Source organism: Athalia rosae, chromosome 3 (assembly GCF_917208135.1).
Source record: "Athalia rosae chromosome 3, iyAthRosa1.1, whole genome shotgun sequence".
Taxonomy (NCBI): Eukaryota; Metazoa; Arthropoda; class Insecta; order Hymenoptera; family Athaliidae; genus Athalia; species Athalia rosae.
The window spans coordinates 1553450-1573133 of NC_064028.1; the positions used below are offsets into that span (position 1 = coordinate 1553450).

The 19684-nt window shown below is 38.1% G+C and overlaps 4 protein-coding genes and 1 long non-coding RNA gene across 15 annotated transcripts in view; 3 read left to right on the forward strand and 2 right to left on the reverse strand.

Annotated features, from left to right (window-relative positions):
• LOC105685647 (axin) overlaps nt 1–11503 on the reverse strand; it is a 36587-nt gene extending 25084 nt beyond the window's left edge. For 2 of the 5 annotated variants that reach the window (XM_048651529.1, XM_048651524.1), the window contains exons 1-3: nt 10827–11494; nt 9671–10109; nt 5126–5260 (exon numbers count right to left, since the gene is read on the reverse strand). The gene's annotated coding sequence lies outside the window, so the exon portion shown is untranslated. Of the gene's footprint in view, nt 1–5125; nt 5261–9670; nt 10121–10826 lie in introns of all 5 variants that reach the window. The other 3 variants (XM_048651530.1, XM_048651525.1, XM_048651526.1) reach the window with 3 other exon arrangements.
• Nucleotides 11504–11958: 455 nt separating this feature from the next.
• On the forward strand, nt 11959–13770 carry LOC105685320. Its single transcript, XM_048651544.1, has 6 exons — nt 11959–12317; nt 12972–13040; nt 13111–13221; nt 13301–13351; nt 13517–13627; nt 13690–13770. Exons 1-5 carry the CDS (start codon nt 12233–12235, stop codon nt 13597–13599), a joined length of 399 nt encoding a protein of 132 aa, XP_048507501.1. The 5' UTR covers nt 11959–12232; the 3' UTR covers nt 13600–13627; nt 13690–13770.
• Nucleotides 13025–14107, reverse strand: LOC125500133. Its single transcript, XR_007277334.1, has 3 exons — nt 13879–14107; nt 13136–13232; nt 13025–13063 (listed from the first exon to the last, which is right to left on the reverse strand). It is a non-coding gene; the product is annotated as an uncharacterized LOC125500133 (long non-coding RNA).
• A 565-nt stretch (nt 14108–14672) lies between these two features.
• Nucleotides 14673–17789, forward strand: LOC105685334. 3 transcript variants are annotated; one of them, XM_012399316.4, is made up of 12 exons: nt 14681–14715; nt 14842–14948; nt 15009–15801; nt 15920–16073; nt 16177–16289; nt 16364–16506; nt 16617–16649; nt 16725–16763; nt 16841–16915; nt 17172–17261; nt 17334–17399; nt 17472–17789. In XM_012399316.4, the coding sequence occupies exons 3-12, from the start codon at nt 15770–15772 to the stop codon at nt 17687–17689; spliced, it is 963 nt and encodes a 320-aa protein (XP_012254739.2). In that variant the 5' UTR covers nt 14681–14715; nt 14842–14948; nt 15009–15769; the 3' UTR covers nt 17690–17789. The 3 variants fall into 3 exon arrangements, with proteins under 3 accessions (XP_048507499.1, XP_012254739.2, XP_048507500.1); XM_048651542.1 differs by having other exon boundaries at nt 14673–14715; nt 14842–15801; XM_048651543.1 differs by lacking the exon at nt 14681–14715 and having other exon boundaries at nt 14846–14948; nt 15056–15801.
• Nucleotides 17790–17866: 77 nt separating this feature from the next.
• On the forward strand, nt 17867–19356 carry LOC105685330. 5 transcript variants are annotated; one of them, XR_007277327.1, is made up of 7 exons: nt 17868–18174; nt 18253–18321; nt 18386–18420; nt 18499–18525; nt 18610–18666; nt 18858–18955; nt 19071–19178. XR_007277327.1 is itself a non-coding variant. In XM_012399311.3 (6 exons), exons 1-5 carry the CDS (start codon nt 18135–18137, stop codon nt 18631–18633), a joined length of 195 nt encoding a protein of 64 aa, XP_012254734.1. In that variant the 5' UTR covers nt 17873–18134; the 3' UTR covers nt 18634–18666; nt 18830–18955. The 5 variants fall into 5 exon arrangements, 3 of the variants coding, with proteins under 3 accessions (XP_012254733.1, XP_012254734.1, XP_012254732.1); XR_007277326.1 differs by having other exon boundaries at nt 17869–18174; nt 19083–19178; XM_012399311.3 differs by lacking the exon at nt 19071–19178 and having other exon boundaries at nt 17873–18174; nt 18830–18955.
• Nucleotides 19357–19684: the final 328 nt, after the last annotated feature.

The window sequence follows — 19684 nt, forward strand, 5'->3', positions numbered from 1 at the left end:
CACCGCGAGCACCGGCAGGAGCAGCGAGCAGCAGCGGGAGCAAAAGGAGAATGAGGAGGAGACGCGGTACGGATCGGAACAAAGAGTGGATCTTCGGGTCGGTGAATAAAGATCAGAGGATGGAAAAAAATGCGACACGCTAACGCGGCATCTTTGACGCTGACTGCCCTCTACTTTGCTTTTAGTCTTTGGAGGGTGAAAGAACGAAGGAACGAATGAACAAACGGTAGTAAAGGAGATAAAGGAGGAGAGAGAACGAGCAGCATTCGGATGATGCCTTTATCTTTTTCACTTCTTTGCACAAACGCCTGCAACGAAGGAGTATACATAGGTACGGAGAGACGAAACGCGACGTATGATCCCGGTGATCCTTTTGAAACGGGATTCACTGGTAAGGCGTTCCGCGTCGAACGCGCCAATCCCATCGAGATATCCTTGATTTTTCGCATTTTGCAGCGATAAATAAGCGATGGCTCGATCGATTTAGGATCAATTTCGATTTCGGATTATGTTGCATTGCATAAATTACCATATAAATCGAGACTTCTAAATTCTTTCGCTTTTACAGAACAATAAATAATTCGTCTTTCTACCCCCGTAGGGTATGAAAGTTACAACGACGCCCGATAAATGATTCAATGAAGTTGAGAGCAAAAGTGTGTCGGACAATTTTGCGTTCCTCAATTCTCGTTCAATACAGCGATACGTGTTTTGTACTTATCCCCTCTTTTTCTATTCCCTTATTATTTTTCTTTCGGACTCAAACTCGAATCCTTCTAGGTGCACTTGATTTCATTCGTCGTTTAAACTTTTGTCCCGTCATTATTTTATAATTTCACATTATTATATTACACATGCATGTTAAGAGGTTGTTTTTATTAACCTACGAATTTTTCTTATAAAAATATGAAGACATATCGATATGGTTTCAGTCGTAGACCCACTTTGATTCTTCGCATGGGTCGAAATATTCGAATTTCTCAATTCACCAGCAAACTCGAGCTTTGCTGGAGTCAGCGTAGCCAGCAGCGTAGCTCTTTGTTGTGATACGTCACCTTCAGGGCTGAGCAGAGGTGACGCCCCACAACAAACCGCGCGCCCGTGGCTACCTGACTCCAGTTGTAAGCTCGGGTTTGCTGCTGAATTGAGAAATTCAAATATTTCGACCCATGCGATGAATCAAAGTTGGTCTACGACTAAAACCACTCGATATGTCTTATAATTTTTCTGCTCCCAACAGCGAATAATCGATGATTACTCGATCGATTGCATGAGTAGATGATTTTGGCTTTCAGATTTGGGTTCCTGAGCTGATAATACGTGAGATTACTCTTGAAAAACCAAAAAAAAAATCGATTTTTGTGCAAAAAATAAATCATTGTTTTATTCGGGTTTAATATGCTTTTCTGGCGTATTTTGACCTCAGGAATCCGAATCTGAAAGAAAAATTGATCTATCTCTGAATTTGACCGAGTTATCGCCAATTTTCAGCTTTTTGGGGTCAAAAATAAAAAATTGATTTTTTAGGCTATATTAATGTAATTTGAGCTCAGGAATCCAAATCTGGAAGAAAAATTGATCTATCTTAAAAAATGACCGAGTTATCGCCGAATTATCGCATTTTTTGGCATAAATTTGAGGATATCTCGAAGGGAAAAAATCGTAGCTCAATTTGGACAACGGATTCGTGTTCCTGAGGTCAAAATACGTAAGAAAAGTGCCATACGGTCAATTTTAAAAAATAAAAATTTTTGGCCAAAATTTGAAAAAATCGTAAGGGGTACCCCTTGGAAAAATCTCAAATTTTGGCCAAAAATTTTTATTTTTTAAAATTGACCGTATGGCACTTTTCTTACGTATTTTGACCCCAGGAACACGAATCCGTTGTCCAAATTGAGCTACGATTTTTTCCCTTCGAGATATCCTCAAATTTATGCCAAAAAATGCGAAAAAATGGGGATAACTCGGTCATTTTTGAAGATAGATCATTTTTTCTTTCGGATTCGGATTCCTGAGCTCAAATTACATTAATATAGACCAAAAAATAAAATTTTTATTTTTGACCCCAAAAAGCTGAAAATTGGCGATAACTCGGTCAATTTTAGAGATAGATCAATTTTTCTCCCAAATTCGGATTCCTGAGGTCAAAATACGTCAAAAAAGTGCTATACGATCAATTTTAAACAATAAAAAAATTTTGCCAAAAATTGGAAATTCTTCAAGGGGTACCCCTTTGAATTTTTTCGATGTTGGGGCCAAAAATGAAGTATTTTCAAAATCTTAGAGCACTTTACTTAAGTATTTTGACCTCAGAAATACAAATCCGTTGATCGAATTGAGTTACGAATTTTTCTCATCGAGATATCATTGATTTTTCAAGAAATCATCAGCACATTTTTTTTCTCATTCTCTACCATCGATTTTCAAAATCACAAAGCTCATGAGAATTAATTGAAAGCTCGAAAATTATAATTACGAAGTCTCTAAGAACCTATATTTTTAATAAGGGTAAATTATTTGTGCAGTAAGAGAGGGAAAAAGTTAAAAAAAAAATGATGAAAAAAATAAAGGAGGGCAGAATAAACTGCAAAAACGTAGTAAATTTCGTATACCATAAGTACGCTCTGTACCGGGGTGCGGTATACATACCTTTATAAAAGAGAAAACGGAAAACAAAAATTATAAGAGGAAGAAAGAAAGAAAAAAAAAATAAAAGGAAAAAGAAAGGTGAAAAAGCAGTTCCGAGTTCAGCTCTTCTCTCGGGCGCGACGAATACGAACCGTGTCGCCGCGCGTCGATGCGCGTCAAATTTAGTAATTCACGCTGAATTTAGAAAAGTCCGATCTCTATTATACCCAACTGCCGGAGGCTTAAAAATTCTATGTAATACGTACATAGCTCATTGGATATATACCTCATATACTCGTGCATGGGTATATGTATACAAAAAAAAATCGCACCGCGTTCGTTCAAACTCGGAAGCTGCGGATGAAAAATCAGAGATCACAAAAAATCTCCCCCCCCCCCCCCCCCCCCAATTTTCCCTCTCAAAATGGAATATTCCAGACCTCGAACATTTGATCCGCTTCTCACTTTTGCACGAACATATTCTACGCTGGATTACAGCAGCATCATCTCCTCGCAAGGGGTTGAAAAAAGTTTCACATGCGTTTCCCATGTACGATTAGGTATACGTAAACGCGAGTAGGTGGGGGATGAGTGGCAACAAATCTTTTCATATTTTTACCAGAAGATAAGTAAGTAGAAAAATGGCAAAATAAAGTACACGTTACAAAAGCGTTGGACGGTTGAAGACAAGGGAGGGAGAACTATCGAGCAGCACAAAGGAGCAGGAAAAACGAAGTGAATCGACAAACTGAACAGCGAATTTGAATATAAAAGATTCATTGGTATCGTCCGGGGGTAAAGCGGATTAGGAAAAAAAAATTGATGCTGATTCGGAGAGAAAGAAAAGAGAGAGAGACGTACGTCATACGTGTGCTGGTTGGTCGTAGGGGGGGGAAAGAGAGATGGAGAGAGGAGGAACCGTGAGAGTAACCGTTCATTCAAGGGGCAAAATCGCAAAGAGCACTCGGCTTTTGCGAGCACTTAGCCTCATGCCCGTTCGGATGGAGGTATCGGTGGATGATGCGACGATCATGGCGACGGTCGTTGCGGTGGTTTGGGTCGTGCTCGCGAAAACGACGCACAGCCCAAGGGGGGCACTTTGAACCCGCCCCGTTGATAATTCAGGCACAATACGAATCAAAGCAATAGTCGGAACACTCGCGAACAATAGAGACAATTATTGTATGCAGTGGGCACACAATGCATCAAACGTTCATCCCCCACCATCGCCGTCGCCATAACCGTCACCCTCGCCACAGCCGATGCACCAGCGATCGAGTTTGTCACCGAGTCGATATCGTCCGCCTTCCTCCTCTATGTACGTGAAACAAACATAGCTAATCCATAGAACGAGGTTCACGCCGTCGCAATTAGCGAAAAGAATCTCATGAATATTGATATCGAGATTCGAAGCCTGGGGGGTGGGAGGTACGCGGTGTGTCTTACCTTATGTACCACCAAAAGAAAGAGAATAAATCGTAACGCACAAATATGATTACACATGGAGAGGAAAAATCCATATACGTACGGACGTGTGTAAATGTGGGTAATGTCTATGGTTACACATACAACCTACATGACGTTTACACGTAGGTAGTTATACGCTACTTGAGTCGAACCTTTGAGAATTAAGAATGCTTTTGTTTCGCGTTATACTGTACGAGACGACGATGACGATGGTGCACTGCACATACAGCGCACACTGCACTTTCCTTGTTTACTTTACCTTTCCGTTTTTTTCTATTGTTATATTCATGATTATTATTACTTGAAATTTTATTTCTTCATTTCATTTTTCTCTTTGAACCGTTTACCTTGTACCTTTATATGGCTTAACAACAACAATAATAATTTACCTTTATATGGCGTCGAAATAGGCAAGTGGAAAAAATTAGTAGATGAAAAACGAGGTTGTAGTCAGTTTGAAAATTCTAAATAACATATAGAATATGATTGAACTCACGTGGCGATCATTTCCGTCTCTTTTTTCCTTATTTGTGTACGGATGCAGTAGCGATTTGTCCTGGCGAAGGCTACCCGTGGGATAAAGGAGGATCAAGAGAGCTGAAGTGGGGTAAGAATAAGGATGAAAAGATATTGTCCGTATGAGGGTTCAGAATGATGTGGAGAAAGATGGTTGCAGAGATATGCTTTACGTTTGATACCACGTGGTGATGCAGTAGCAGCCAACAGCCGGCTGCCTCATAGCTACCTACCTACCCACCTTCGTGTGGCGAAAGCCCATCCTTTGATTTCTATATCAAAGACTTTGGCAACGGTTAACTTTATATAAGCTCCTTCCTTGCTTCCGCACGTTCCCTAGACTTTCCACTTTCCACTTTCCAGTTTCCAGTTTCCAGCTTCCACGGACCACGCCGACGTCCTCCATCCTCCTTTCTCCTCTCCCCTAGCCCGCACCCCTAGTTTTCTTTCTCCTACTGCTATCGCCCCTTCTTTACCTCCCCAACATTCCCTGTACTGAGTATAACCTTCGTACCTTGCTACCTCGCTTCCTTCCTTCTTTGCCCCCTCTTTTCCGCCTCCTGCCCTTCCTTCCTTCCTTCCTTGCGCCGTTGCTGCCGTCGCTGCACCGCCAAGTTAAAGAGCTTTCGCGTTTGCTTTGTGTGTATACCTATAGTGGAGAATTAAATTTCATTTTCTCTACCATTTGACCCTCGCTACCCTCACGATTTCATATAGTTTACTCGATGCAACTTTATAGGTATGTACAACGCACACGTTCGCGTTACACATGGCTGAACGTATAACGTACGTAAATAACTCGATATAACAGAAAATGTCAAAGGCTACTATCTCTGCTGTAATAGTCAAGATTCTGCAGAATTGACTTATTTTTACTCAAACATCGATGAGGTATGTACTCCTACCACCGAACGCGAGTTTCTTTTTCCAATCTTCCAATTAATTAAAAATTGCTTCTATCCCACGTTATCAAATATGCACAAACATTGATTTTCATATATATATGTACATTAAAAAGGAGGAACATTTGTACTAAACGCGGACAGGCGAGAGAAAGAGAGGCAGAGAGATGGAAAAATGCATAGGGAGTGAAATGCAGCGAAAGTATCAGTTAGAGCATCAAAAGCAAAGATAGTAGGCAATTAAATCCTGTCGGCATCCTTTGAGACTAAAATTTATTGTTATTATTTAGAACCTTACAAATACATCTGCAGCAAAATGAGAGAGAAATAAAAAGAAAATGGACAAAAAAAAAAAAAAAAACGAAAAGAAAAAAGAACACCAATGAATATCACAGGTTCTCTCTTCCCTTAAATTTTATTTGATCGTAAACTATAAGTCATAAAGTATAAAGTGCGACGACGATGATAGTATTTTTTTCTGTCCTCGGATATGTGGACAATCTATGGTCGCAGTTTCATTACAGAAAAAAAAAAAAACGAAAAGAAATGAAAAAAAAATTCAATGTCAACGATACGAAATTTCTGTTTCATTGATTTTACATGTAATATGTTACATCAATAATTCAGATTTTATTTAACCTCAATTTTCAATTTTTCCCCTATTTTTTCGACTTGTGCGAGGAAAAAAAATCAAATGAATAGAAATGATTGAAAAAAATCGCTAATTAAACGGACGAGATTTTTTCGTAAGTTGTCAAAGAATTTTTTTTTAGGAAAATAAACAATGACAAAAAAATTTCACAACAGCTGGTCGTTCGAAAAACTTTTTTTCATCGTTGTCGTTGTTTTTGATATTCGTTAGATGAAATAATCAACGAATCCGTGTTGGGAGTAATGAAAGAAAAAAGTAGAGAAAAAAAGTTCAAGTAAAAAAGAAAAATATTAAAAAAAAATTAAAAAAATAATACCGCGAGAGAGGGAGAAAGAGAGAATATAATAAAACGAGAGAAAGGCATACAGCAAGGATAATGGCATTAAGGCTTAAAGGGAACTTTAACCGTTACTTTATTGGCGTGAAGGAGTCGCGCAGCGGCAAACATCAAAGCAACCGCTCCCGACTCTGATCTTTCGTCTCACTTCCTCCAGCCTCTCTCGCCCTCCTCTCTTCCCTTCCCCATACCCGCAAAGCCTATACCCACCATCCCTCTCATCGCCCAAGAAACTCAAGAGTGCAGACGTAGACACCTATTAACATTTTCTGAAATAATTATGCTTCCCCTTCCCATCTACCTTCTCCATACATCGTCAACAGGGTGGCGATGGTGATGGTGGTTGTGGTGCAATGACCAAATACTTCGAATACGATAAAAGATGACGCGAAAAATAATATTTATATTCATTCACGTTTATTATACGGGGATCCGTCGGAGACTGTCTGATTTAATTGAATTATTTAATTAATCAAATTGATTGTGAATTTTTCTTGTTTTCTTTCAGTAATCAATTTATTGCATACAATCGATAATGACGATAATCTAGAAAAGGGGGGATAATGAAAAACAAAAAAAGAAAATTTAGTAGTTGCGAGACTTGACTGAATAATGAAAGGAAGTACAATAAGTAGTACTTCTTTAACTTGAAACGTTGAGAGAAAAGAAACTACTCGAGAAAATTTCGATGATCCACCAAGTCTTTGGGGAATTTTTTATTTTTTGATCTAAAAAAACTTTCTTTTTTTCTGCTTCCCGAGTGACTCAAGGAGACGATGCAACGACTCCTCCAACGAAAATTGTATACAGTGCACAAATTTCAGCCAATTTAAACGTTGGAACATAAAAGAATTTGGATGAAAAAATCCTAGGAGAGTCACGACCCTTTGCATATGCCTACACCGGTATACCGAGTACGAAACATGAAACAGAAATTTCGTAAAAACACGTTGATTTGAAATGACAATTGTATTTTTTAAGATTCAATTGTACGATGTACTCTTTGTGAAAAAGAGCAGCGGCAGCAGCAGCCATCACCATTGGTTTTTTAACCTGTTTAGACGGACAATAGGAATCGATGCCGATGCTGATGCTGCCGCTGCACTTGCTGCGATGAAAATGGTCCGCTCAACTGCCCACATTGTGAGGATCAACGAGTGTAAAGAGAGAGATGAACAAAAAAGTGTAGAAGAAACAGAAAGAGAACGCGAAACAAGGGTGAAGGGAGTCACGTTTTGGCGCTGGATAGTTTTATTCAGTTATTTTATTTTTACTGTTTGTTGTTTCTATTATTCCTCCTTTTATTCCATTTGTTCATTCCTTTCTTTTTTTTGTTGATAATTTCATTTTCTTTCATTTCGTTTGATTTCGTTCAAAGGCTTCACAGTTTCCTTTGACGAGAATAATAACCCGGCGAATTGAAACGACCACGCGGTTTATTCGGTAATATTTATCATCGTTGTTACTGTTATTTCACATCCGAGATTCATGGTTTTTCCTATACGCCAAATTTTTCTTTCTCAAGTCTACGGGAATTCGTCGATTTTGAGACACGGTGTAAAGGATACGAATTCGTCGTATGATGTGAGAAGAAAAAAAGAAGGGATTTTTGAATGAGAAAAAAAATTCAAAATAAGAATAAAATAAAATAGTGACTCAGGTTACCCGTTACCACTGAATTGTTATACGGCTATATCAGCAGAACGTTACATAGTTTTTTTTTTAATTCAATTTTTTTCTTCTTTTCTTTAATATCTACTACTTGCCGTTGATATCACGTTTCGTCGTCGTCGTCGGTTTGAAAACGTTATACAAATACAACATAGGGATACGAGGAATCGGATAATAACAGTACCGGTATGCAATGGTGGTAGTAATAAAGAAAAGAAAAAAATTATGATAAAAAATAAGTTAAATAATACATAGGTATTCAATGACTATTCGTACATGGGGTATATATATATACCAGCTGCTGCGCGTGTATGTCCAAAGTTTACACCTTCATATAAACGTATGCGTGTGTTTATATAATTATGTATATGCACGTAGTAAGGTACTTGAAAAATTGAAAGCATCGTCGCCGTATTTCGCCTTCCTATGCATTTGTGAATAATAAGCAAAAAAAGAAAAGAAATGTAAAAAAAATTTTGAAAGACTAATATTAAAATACGAGAAAATAATTTAAAAAAAAACCACAAATAGAGTAAAGTGATTTCGGCACGCGCAGGTGAATAAAATTTATGTACGTATAACTTACGCAGGTAGACGAATGGGAAGAAATATGTGTAAGCCGAAAAAAAAAAAAAATATACATAAAATAAAACCGAATGAATAAATGAAATAAAATATAACCGCGGTCGGAAGATGATTTGCAACACATGAGTTGAAATATCCATTTCACAGAGACGTTTACAGTCGAGCAATAACAGTGAGTATTTCACTTATTTATATTTATTTTTTTTTTTTTTTCAAATTTCTCTTTCCCTCTGTGTCTCTCACGTTCGGTGCGTTTTCCCCTAATTAAAACGAATGTAATAATAACGAACTGGTGGATATTTTAATCACTGGTAACACCGGTAAGGAGAGGTGAAAAAATACATAACGGTGAGGTGTGGTTGACATGGAATGAAAATAAATAAATAACGTTTGTATATAAACTCAAAGAAAATAGGGTGGAAAATTTGTTGTTGTCATGGAAAAAAAACGATGCTTTATTCCCCTTATTTTTGGCGGTACCAGACGGTATTAACGAGCGCTGGTCGTTTTGTGGCGAAGTTTTGAGTATTAGAAAAAAGAAAGAATATTCTATGCACATTTCAATAATTAGTGTACGAGTTTTTTTCACGTACCGAGAGGTGAATTTTTGTTTGTGTGGGTGTGTGTGTGTGTGTGTATTATGCCTTAGACTTTTAGTAGCTGTTGGACACTATGCTCTAGTATTATTTTTGGAGCCCACGGTTATGAATGTGAGAGAGAAAAATAATCTTCTCCCCTTGAGTATTGTGCGGTGGTGGGTATAAGAAAAAGAAAAATGATGAGAAGGTGGAGGAGGACTTGACGAATTGTATAGGTGTTTTTTTTTTTTTTTCTCTTAATGCTTTGGTGTGAAATTTTTCTGTCAAGAAATTTTAGTTGAATAATGTGAATATTTAATTTTAAATAACTCACCTGGTTATCAAAGATGCAGGCACACGGTGTAATATATTTTAGGGTCTTCTGACGCTTAGCTGCTGCTGCTGCTGCTGCTTTTTTACAAGTACAGCTCCACCTCTTCGGAACATCTCACACACTTTTTTATCTTGTCAACTAAACATTGGCGAAACTGACCTATTACCTACCCGGCATTAACTGCGGATATCTATTGTAACTTATTTTTGAACACGGTAATAAACTCACAAGGGTTAAAACTGCACACCAAACACTTCACCTTACTTGTCGCCGTTACTCAAAAGCACACCGTCGCCATGAAAACTTTTCACACGAGTGTTAGGTCCTTCTTCAACGCTGTCTGGCGGCGGTAAGGCCAACTAACGTTCAAAGCACGGCCAATCAACAGGCCGCCTGCCCTCTGGCCTCTAACAGTAGCGTCAAAGTCAGTCGCAGAACCCTGGGAAAAATCTACAATATAATTGTTTTTTATTTTGAGAATAAACTTTAATACTGTTAAGTGTCGAAAACCAGGACGCTATAATTGTGACCTCCGCTTTGCTTTGGAATTGTTTTTTTTCAAAGTAACACAGAAATTTTCATAAGGTCGAAGGGACGATTGATTCGTGGCCCAAAACTTTAATGATAAAAAAATGAAATAAAAATGAAACAATAATTTAATTCATATGGTGAGGAAAATTTTAAATGATTATCAGAGAATGTTGATTGACGATGTTGGTGGGATACTTTTCGTAATCGAGCTGCAGCCTCGCAAATTTTTTATTATTCTTTGAGGCATGGGAAAAAATTGAATAAATTTACTCGATGGGATGAATATCACCGAGTTCATTCTTTCGTACATATGTTGTTTTTTTGTTTCAATATGTAATACACTGAATAAAATGTCAATTAAAATTTTAGCATGAATCGCTTAAGGCGTACCGAGGGGGAGTAGGAATGAACGTTTTAGTTGATTGCTGGATTAAATTGAGGCAATCGCGCTGATTTGGAGGCGGTTACAATTTGAATAAGGGAATAAACGAGGATGCTGAGGAATCCGCGCGCGTCTGATATAATGACCCCCGCGAATAATGCTCGACGATAACGTAAACTTGAACATGGAGGAATTATTCTGACAAATTGTGGACACTTGTGGAGCGAATTGGGATAACGATACCTGATTTTTTTATCTCCTTCTTCCCTTCTTCGTAACTCCGGGTCGGAATCCTCGAATCGACGGAATTATTCTCGACGCTCCTATCGCAGGAATCAGATCCCGAGGATCTCGGGGACTTGTGGAGACTCACGGGGCTCGTTGATCGCGAGCAGTAATTATTCTGGAGAATCGGGAAATCCGTTGCAGTATCCTACCTACTAACTGGGGAAGGACGTAGCTGTGTATCGGAGTACAACCAACCGCGCGACGACCACCTTGTACCTCGACTTGTAGCAAATATCCATTTCTTTGATCCTCACGTCTCTTTGATCTCTCGACACCCCCTCACACAAGTAACTCATCCTCTTCCTCCACCTCCTCCCTGTACTCATACTCCAGAGTTCCTCCTGCACCTCAGTTCCCTTTGCGGAACCCTCTAACAAAACAATTTTAAAGCCTCCTCAAAGTGTACCACAAAGCATTGTGTATCTGCGTCAAATAAAATATAAAGTCTATTGCCTTTTGCGATTCCAAAGCTCAGATGTACCAACCAAATCTGAAGACACGTACTAAAAATGTGTTAGTTCTTTTGCAATAAAATTGTTGTGATACCTAGTTTTTTCTTCCTTCGTATCTTTTTGCCAAGTAAATAAATGCTGTATCATTCGTAAGATTAACGAGGATTAAAATACTGTAATCCTTACGTATGAATTCGAATTTTCTCAACCCTTGGATCCCTCGTACTAAACGCACGGGGTAAAAACATCTCACGTTATCAATGGAAGAGAGTTGAGAGCTGCTCCAGAAATAAATGCCGTTTCTTCACTTGTCGTTGAACAAACAGCGCTCGCATGAACCAGGAACTCATCAGATTTGAAGTTTGCTCTCTGCTCTCCATTCTGCAAGAAAAAAAAGCCTTCATTTGATCTCCGTTGATCAAATTTTTTACATATAGCTACGCGGGTATATTCTACAACTATGTTCAACCAACGATCGTTGTACCGGAAAATTAACTAAGAAATCGACAATGAGAATAAACCGCGTCACACTCTCACGGGGTGCATGATGGTCTATTTTTGAAAAATGTGTTGTCCAACATTAATGTGGTCATGCTACTTCACTCTGTTTCAAAAGTCGAATTGAAATCACTTGAAGATCGCAGGAAATTTTCAAGGCCGGTTTGACGAAAAAAACTCGTTAATAAAAAAGATTAAAAATCATGGCGCCGTAACAACCTTCCGCGACCATGTCTTTGGCAGCATTTAAATTTTGACAAATATTTCGGCCATCACCCATCGAGGGGAAAAATTATTGTTCATACAAACATAACGAAGTAACATTTCTAAGTTTGAATCCAAATTTATAACAATAGAAGAGAAATTCAAAATTTTCAAAATTTCAATAAAATAATTAAAAATTTTAACAAAATGAACTACACGGGTGAAGGCCTACGAGGTGGTGGAGGATGCTGTAAAGATAAAAATAAAACATTCGCTTTCAGCCCCGCCAAAGGTAATCGAAACTCTTACATTACGATGATAGAAACAAAAAAAAAAAACAGGAATGAAACGTAGATATTAATCTTTGTCGTTTAGGTGATTTAGCGTGATTGATCATAGAGACGTGTGTATCGTATAATAAACCTACATATTACGTATTCGTACGTCGTTCAGTAGTGATCTTTTGATGTTGGCTTAGGGGACTTGAAAGCCTCACAATCAAATTTAATTCTTTGATGTTAACAAAGGGATGCTTGTTCCAAAAGTGGGAAACCAAAGGGCCTGGTTATACTTGACTAATTTAGTGAAATGCCACCCACGTGCCCGACACGTGTCTCTGAACACGGCGATATTCATCAGGTTTACAAGCGTATGAATTGGCGGGATGGATCAATGAGCAATAACCTGACAAGTGTGCTGTGCGTATATACTCAATGCACGTACGTACGTACACGATGGATGTGTGTGTACAGGGTCCCTATACGAAATACTTCTCCTCGCAAATGATTCCGTTTTGTATAAGCAGCTCCTGAACCACAAATTAAATACAATTCGATTTGATATTCGGCCGTCATTACATACGTTACGAACGAATAATAACTTGAGAAATTGACGAATGAAATTTTTCATAACTCAGTGCCTCTCGATGACTCACTTTTTGTTGCAGATTTCTCTTCGTTCGAGGATGAGTTCGGAGGATTCGAGGAGGACATGGAGGACGAAGAGGCCTGCTGGAGTTGGATTAAAACTTTTATCATCCTGGAACACGTTTAAATCAACAATTATGATATGATTTTTATTTCCAGACGTTACACAGGACGATTCTCATACCGTTCTCACCGGTAAATATGAGTTCATGAATCGAGATTGCCTGGAAGACGAAGACGACGAGGAAGACGACTTCTTGGACCGATATTGTATTGATTTTCTATAACGAAAAAGCAATTATTTCTACCATCGCCGTCACTAATTGAAAACTTTCCATTGATCTTTCAGTGCTTTCGATGAGCCCGATAATTGAGAAGAAAATGAAGAACGGCCAAAGTGGTGAATGATGTTAATTGCTTTAGTTGTAGTTGTAATCATAGGTCGTGCATTTTATATTTTTATTCTTGAGATGCACGAATAGTGTTGTAGCTTCCTGGTACGCCAAGAAAGGTTCTATTTCGAGATGTATATTTTTGCCTTAATGGTCATCTATTCCACGATTAGGAAAGGGGAAAAAGGGAGCGACGAACACGCTGCCAAGAAGACCACATGACGTCAGCGTCAAGTGCAGCGATTCGAGTGAGTAAAAATGAAGAAAGAGAAAATTCATTCACGGTACTGTTCTCAAAAAATAAAAATTAGGAATGCATGTAATAAAATAAACTGGTATTCTTTAGCCGAGGAAATAGTTGGAACGCCGTCCGAGGTCGCGTTGCGATTGAGTGAGGCGATTCAACATTATTTACCAAGAAGGAAAATGAGAATCGAGCGAGAAGCGGGCAAGGAAGCGTCGGTGGCTCTGGAAGAGGAATTTGAAAAAGGTTGACTTTTATAGCCTCTCTAAAGATGGAAATATTTAACTTTACCAGGCGTATGCAGCGATCGGACGATGTTGCGTTTCGAAATCCATCGGGCGACTGAGCTATCTACATCTAGCGGGAAAATGCTTTTTCAATTGTTCTTAGGGGTGCAATATTTATGACAAAACAGGAAACTGCACAACCAGACGGTGGATGCACGGGAAATCGACGTCAAAATCTGAAGATATGAAAGTTCAACGATGCAGTTTTCCTCACAATTTCTCCGATTTTTCCCTTTTACAGAAGAAGATCCAGTGCAGAGTGTGTGCCCCGAATTGGAACCACCGTGTCCCCCTAAGCCACCTACGTGTCCAGGAACGTTCGACAAACTTCAGAGGAAAAATGTTCCATGTGCCGATGCTTGGGTTCTCAGGGAAATCGCACTTGGTAGACGAATAAAACGACCTTCGCGTCCAGACTTACCCATGGAGGATGATGAATGCGATCAACTTCGCTACACACAGCCGGTAACTAGCTCCACCTTACAATAAATGACAATAAACGCGCGGACGTGCGTTTGGATCAACATAGATCACTTTTTTAATCTTTTATGTTACAATCCTTCAGATGGGAAGAGAGAATCCACGAGGTAATAAAGAAAACTGCTGCTGTGCAAAAAGAAAAAATCGAGAACCCAGGAAATTTTCACCACCATCATCTCCGAATCCATGCTGCACTAAACAACCCAAAACCAATAAGAGTGTATCATTTTCGTTTTGATTCTGAAATACATACATAATAGTGGAACATTATTGAAAATCAGAACATATTTACACAAGTTTTAAATGTTTTGACAGATGAATGAAAAATACTTAACATCCCTCACTTTGTTCAAATTCTTGGGTAATAAAATTTTCACATATAATTCAGAACGTGAAGACATATTTTATAAAAACAAACCTTTTGTTCTGAACAATTGATAAGTTAAATTACGAGGAATTCAATTTTTTTTTGTGTCTTTTATAACAGGTATAGCCCCACAAAATTATGTTTAGAAACTATGACAATTGGAAATGCCAAAATTGCAACACCATGATCCAATGGCGGTATCCTGGGTGTTCTATGATCGAGAATAAGTGAGCTCATCTGCATGATGATAGTCAAACTGATATGAATTTTAATCCTTCCATTGCTAGACCTTTTGGTTCTGAGATGTGTAATGGACGTGGAATATGTGATACAGATCCAATTCCAAAACACGGAGTCCTGGGATTATGTAACACTCATTATCAACCTAGTAAATCTATAACTACTGCAAAAATGACAATGAATAGTCCAACGTCTGGTAAATATCCTAGGATACAATCTAAGTTGATGAGATTGCCCAATTTTTCAAGTTCGAACATCAAGTCACCAACAGAAAAGAAGTTCTTCAAAGATCCTAAAATTGCTCACAAAGATCCACTAGATACGGGATGTTCGACACCCCAAATGAAACTTGCAGGCCCTTATACAGAACCTCCTAATCCTGGGAAACAGATGAAACTTGGAGAACCGTATTATGAACACCAATCCGTAGAAATGGACTTTTATGCAGATTTTTAGATCAAAGTGACCCATAAGAGAATGCCGGATTGGACATGATAGATTCTTACAGATCTGGATGAAAGTTGAAAAAAAGGCAAATAAATGATGATGTTTTTCCAAATAATCAACTTGTAAAGATTATCTCTATGAATAAATTCTGAATACTAGGATTGGATGCTGAGAAGTTTGTCAAGCATGAATTGTAATTTGATCAGGATTCACTTGTCATCTGTCATTTTAGTTGAATGATTTTCAAAATTACTTTTTATTAAATTCTGACTGGAAGCAAACACAAAATTTCCTCGTGGCTAAATTCAAAATTCAAAATTCAAATACATTATCACTCGAAATGAAGTAACGTATCGATGCAATGTTCAAGGCATTTCCTGATATAGTGGTAACGTAAGTAAAAATTGTTTTTGCGAGGTTCAACATATAAATTAATAAAAAAAAAAAATAGCCAGTCCTGATTTGGTACACATGGTACTTGACGTATCCAAAATATTTGTCCCAAACAAAGTTGTAGAACCGAACCAATTGGGTACTACTCCATTAATTGGGAGGAGATAGCAAGATGGGCTTTAGAACATGGAGAGCCAGAAAATATTCAGGGGGCATGTATGTCAGAAGATAATGCAGCCGCAAACTATGGACAACCCATTGACTGGTGTAGCGTGAGTGAAAAATAATGATGATATTACAAAGATGAAAAATACTATGTGGTCAAAGACTAGGTTCTTTGTACAGGCTTCTAATCAAGGGTTTTGGATATTATAGATTGCTGATTCTTTCATGCGAGAGGAAGCTTTGGAAGATGCAGCTGATAACTGCGATGTGGATGACTTAAATGCATCAATTAGAGAACACGAGCAGCCAATTCTATGCCCGGAGTGAGTTGCTAGAACAAGTAAACGCGTAGCCTTTAATTTCTAGTAGGAACCATAACATGCTTTCGATCTGACAGCGAAACTAATAATTGCGGAGCAGCTGGAAGCTATGGAGGACTCCCATCACCTATACAACACATACGGAGTACCCGAACCCCAGCAGCATTGCGCCAAAGATTGCCGATGTCAGTGGATTATGATTATATGGATAATTCTGAGTGTGAGTTGAAAGACTTCATTTTTTAAATTGTCGTTTCTTTCCATGATTTTCAATAATAATACAAAGTTTTTCATAGAACATTAGTTGAATTCTCCTTCTTTATATTTCAGTGAATCGATCGATGAGAGAATCTGACTTTAATAGTAAGTAGCAATTCGCTCATAGATTACACGAAATATTTGAAGGAAGCAACTGAATGTAATGATTCTCATACACAGATACATCCTGCTATGGAAGAACACCTCCAAGTTCAATTCGTAAGTAACTCTATCACCCCAATGGCGAACATCTCCAATTGAATTGAGATACAACTAAATGAGCTCCTAACTTTCAGAGGATTTTTCATGCATGGAAGGAGAGCACATGCACGATTCTACAGGAGATTATCAATCAGACATACTTTCATATCGTATGTACCTAATTTTTCTAAGTAAAATGTTGGTCATTTTGTAACATATGCAATGATGAGTCACGAGCAGCCAGCTTTTAAAATTCGTTTGAATACTTTTAGACAAAAAAAAGCTCTAATTGTAAGGCCATGATAAACGAGTTGGTCTCGTGTATCGTCCTTTACTTTATGCTAGAATAACAACAAGGCCATTGTTTCGTATGCTCAGCTTAAGTTACCCAAGATCATATAGAATTACATAATTGCTTTGTTTCAGTTGAAGGAAGAGCTGAGAGAAACAGGCCCCATAGCATAGCGGAAGGCTATCATTTCGCGGGTAGTGCCTATGGAAGAGCAGACAATAGCGGTAAATTAACCGAACAGAATTTTCCTCCAAAATTCTTCTACTGTAAATAATCACGGTTCTGCTTTTTAACAGATGACCGTAGAGTTTACACCAGTACACCAAAAAAAAAGCAGAGGACTACCAGAGCAGAAACTTTTGGTAATCTGGAACACTACAATATATTTTAGGATCGGAGAAAAATATAGATACGATGTATGATCAATTTTTCAGAAATGGTTGATGGCTCCAAAATGTTCAACGTAACATTTGATGAGTGTTTGAGTTTTGGAAGAAAACTGAGACATATTAGTGATGTTAGAGCTGCAAACGGATGCCAAATTATGCATTTAGATCGCGAGATTAACGAAAAGCCAGATGGAACAAGACACAGGGTAGACATTGCCCGGAGATGGCTCGATTTGGATGAAGACGAGCCTGGATGTTCTTGATAAGTGACACAGAATGAAATCAGAGTGAAATTCAAAATTAAAAAATATCTTACGAAATGATATTTCATTTGGAAATAAATCTCATAAATTTTTCAAATTATGTGTTCGAATCTACTTTTTTTGCACTATATTACAGCTGATTTCTGTCAGTGATGCATCGGCAAACAATAGATAAAAATGCACAAAAGTATCCTCAAGCTCCATTAGGGCAATCTCAGCAGCACTGGAAATACGAATGACACTAAAAATTACGGTAGCCATGCCAAACAGAAACAAAATAAACAAAAATCATCAGTGCCGTTGCCGTTCAATAACTTGCTTTTCCAAATTCCAAATTAATTAAATTCCGAAAACCCATCTCTACACTAAGTAACCAAATCATTTTTTTTCGGCAGCATTTAGTATCACATTTTTTGATATAAAATTAAAAACACAACAATCAAAAATGTTCGGTTCAGGATGTGGCAGTCATGAGAATACTTTCGGTAAATCAATGCTCTTCAAACCTTCTAGAATAATATGAATTGAGTAAAGTTTTTTGAACTTTGGAAAATTTACATTAGGAGATCGCCCAAGGTGCTGTTGCCAAAATGATCGTCCTAGCTGTGGGTGCGGGGGTGGTGGATGTGGCTGTATGAGCTTACTTATTCGATTGCAAAGTCGTTAATAATCTATGTAACTATATTTGCATTTCAGCTGGTCGTTGTGGCAAAGGGTCCAACCAGGTTAAGGTAGTAAACATATTTCTCATGCAGAACTCTATTTCTACATCCAGCAATATTTAAACTGGACTCATTATTTTGTTACAGCCGCCACCATCGCCCCACAATGGGAAGGTATTGATTTATATTTTCGAATCTACTGTGGTTAAAATCTATCAATTCCTATAAAAGTGTGATCAATCGGTGACATTATTTCAGACACAATCCCCTCCTGCGACATAGATGAAGAACCAGAAGTAAATCTCGAAGACTACTGTACGTTAGACTTTCCTTTGTTCATTGTATATTCATTTTCCTATTTTTTTGTCATGACATTGCGAGCAAGAATTTTTAGATTCTACTTTCTAAAAATCAATGCTCTTTCAATGTACTTTGCGCAAGACTCTACCAAGTCTTTTGATAATGCTCTGTTTAATAGTGATGAATATGACATCCCTATCAAATAGTTCCAAAGGCAAGAGTTCTGGAATATCGCATGTCACGATAAATACAATAAATACAACAAAAGAGACATCACGACCAGTCGTGGAAACTGTTGAAAAAGGTATACAACTAAATTAATATTTCTTCAGTCAGTAACCCATACATGAGGTGTCGCAGCTGAAAAATATTTCGAGTATAAAAAATAATTTATCTTTACCAATACTTACCCTCGATAGAAATATCCGCAGACGTGAAACAGTACAACACCAAGATCGTTGAAGAAGATCCTTGCAGTGGAAAGAGGGCTGTGATGCGTGTATCGCATGTTTTGAACAAAAAAACAGGAACGGTCATCACGGTCCAGAGAACGGATTATACTGGTGGATGCCCTGTAAAAGATAAGAATTTAACCTATGGACGGAATGACAGCCCTTCTAATCATTGAAAATTAACCATTACATCATTTTCAGTCTTGGAAAATGTGACAATTCATCAATAAATATAATGATTATGATCCACAAACTTCACTCTGACGTACTCCTCTGATCTTTTGACTCTTGGTAAGAAAATTTTTCTAAACACTGAACTCAAAGAGTGGAGCAATGTGCCGCAGTCCCACGATAATATTCGTTCAATAGTCATCGCACTTGGATACGACGACTCCACGGAAGTACTTTATCGGGAGAACAGTAATTCTTTTAGCTATTGGCTTCTTGTTACTTCTTGTTAGTAATCGAACACTACATCGTTGTCCCCATATTCGAAAATTTTAAATTTCAACCGGAGCTATGCGTGCGCCACCAGCAATATTCAGAGCGCGCCGCTTACGAATTCAAATTGAATCTGGATC

Bases quoted from the DNA above. Each gene is read 5' to 3' on its own strand.
- LOC105685320 (XM_048651544.1), top strand. From the start codon at position 12,233: ATGAACTACACGGGTGAAGGCCTACGAGGTGGTGGAGGATGCTGTAAA. The intron at 13,222-13,300 runs GTATTGATTTTC...TTGATCTTTCAG, and splicing joins CGACTTCTTGGACCGATATT to TGCTTTCGATGAGCCCGATA. The intron at 13,352-13,516 runs GTGAATGATGTT...TTCCACGATTAG, and splicing joins AATGAAGAACGGCCAAAGTG to GAAAGGGGAAAAAGGGAGCG.
- LOC105685334 (XM_048651542.1), top strand. From the start codon at position 15,770: ATGTTCAAGGCATTTCCTGATATAGTGGTAAC. The intron at 16,764-16,840 runs GTAAGTAACTCT...CCTAACTTTCAG, and splicing joins AACACCTCCAAGTTCAATTC to AGGATTTTTCATGCATGGAA. The intron at 17,400-17,471 runs GTAATCTGGAAC...TCAATTTTTCAG, and splicing joins TACCAGAGCAGAAACTTTTG to AAATGGTTGATGGCTCCAAA.
- LOC105685330 (XM_012399309.3), top strand. From the start codon at position 18,135: ATGTTCGGTTCAGGATGTGGCAGTCATGAGAATACTTTCG. The intron at 18,175-18,609 runs GTAAATCAATGC...ACATTATTTCAG, and splicing joins CAGTCATGAGAATACTTTCG to ACACAATCCCCTCCTGCGAC. The intron at 18,667-18,829 runs GTACGTTAGACT...TCTGTTTAATAG, and splicing joins AGTAAATCTCGAAGACTACT to TGATGAATATGACATCCCTA.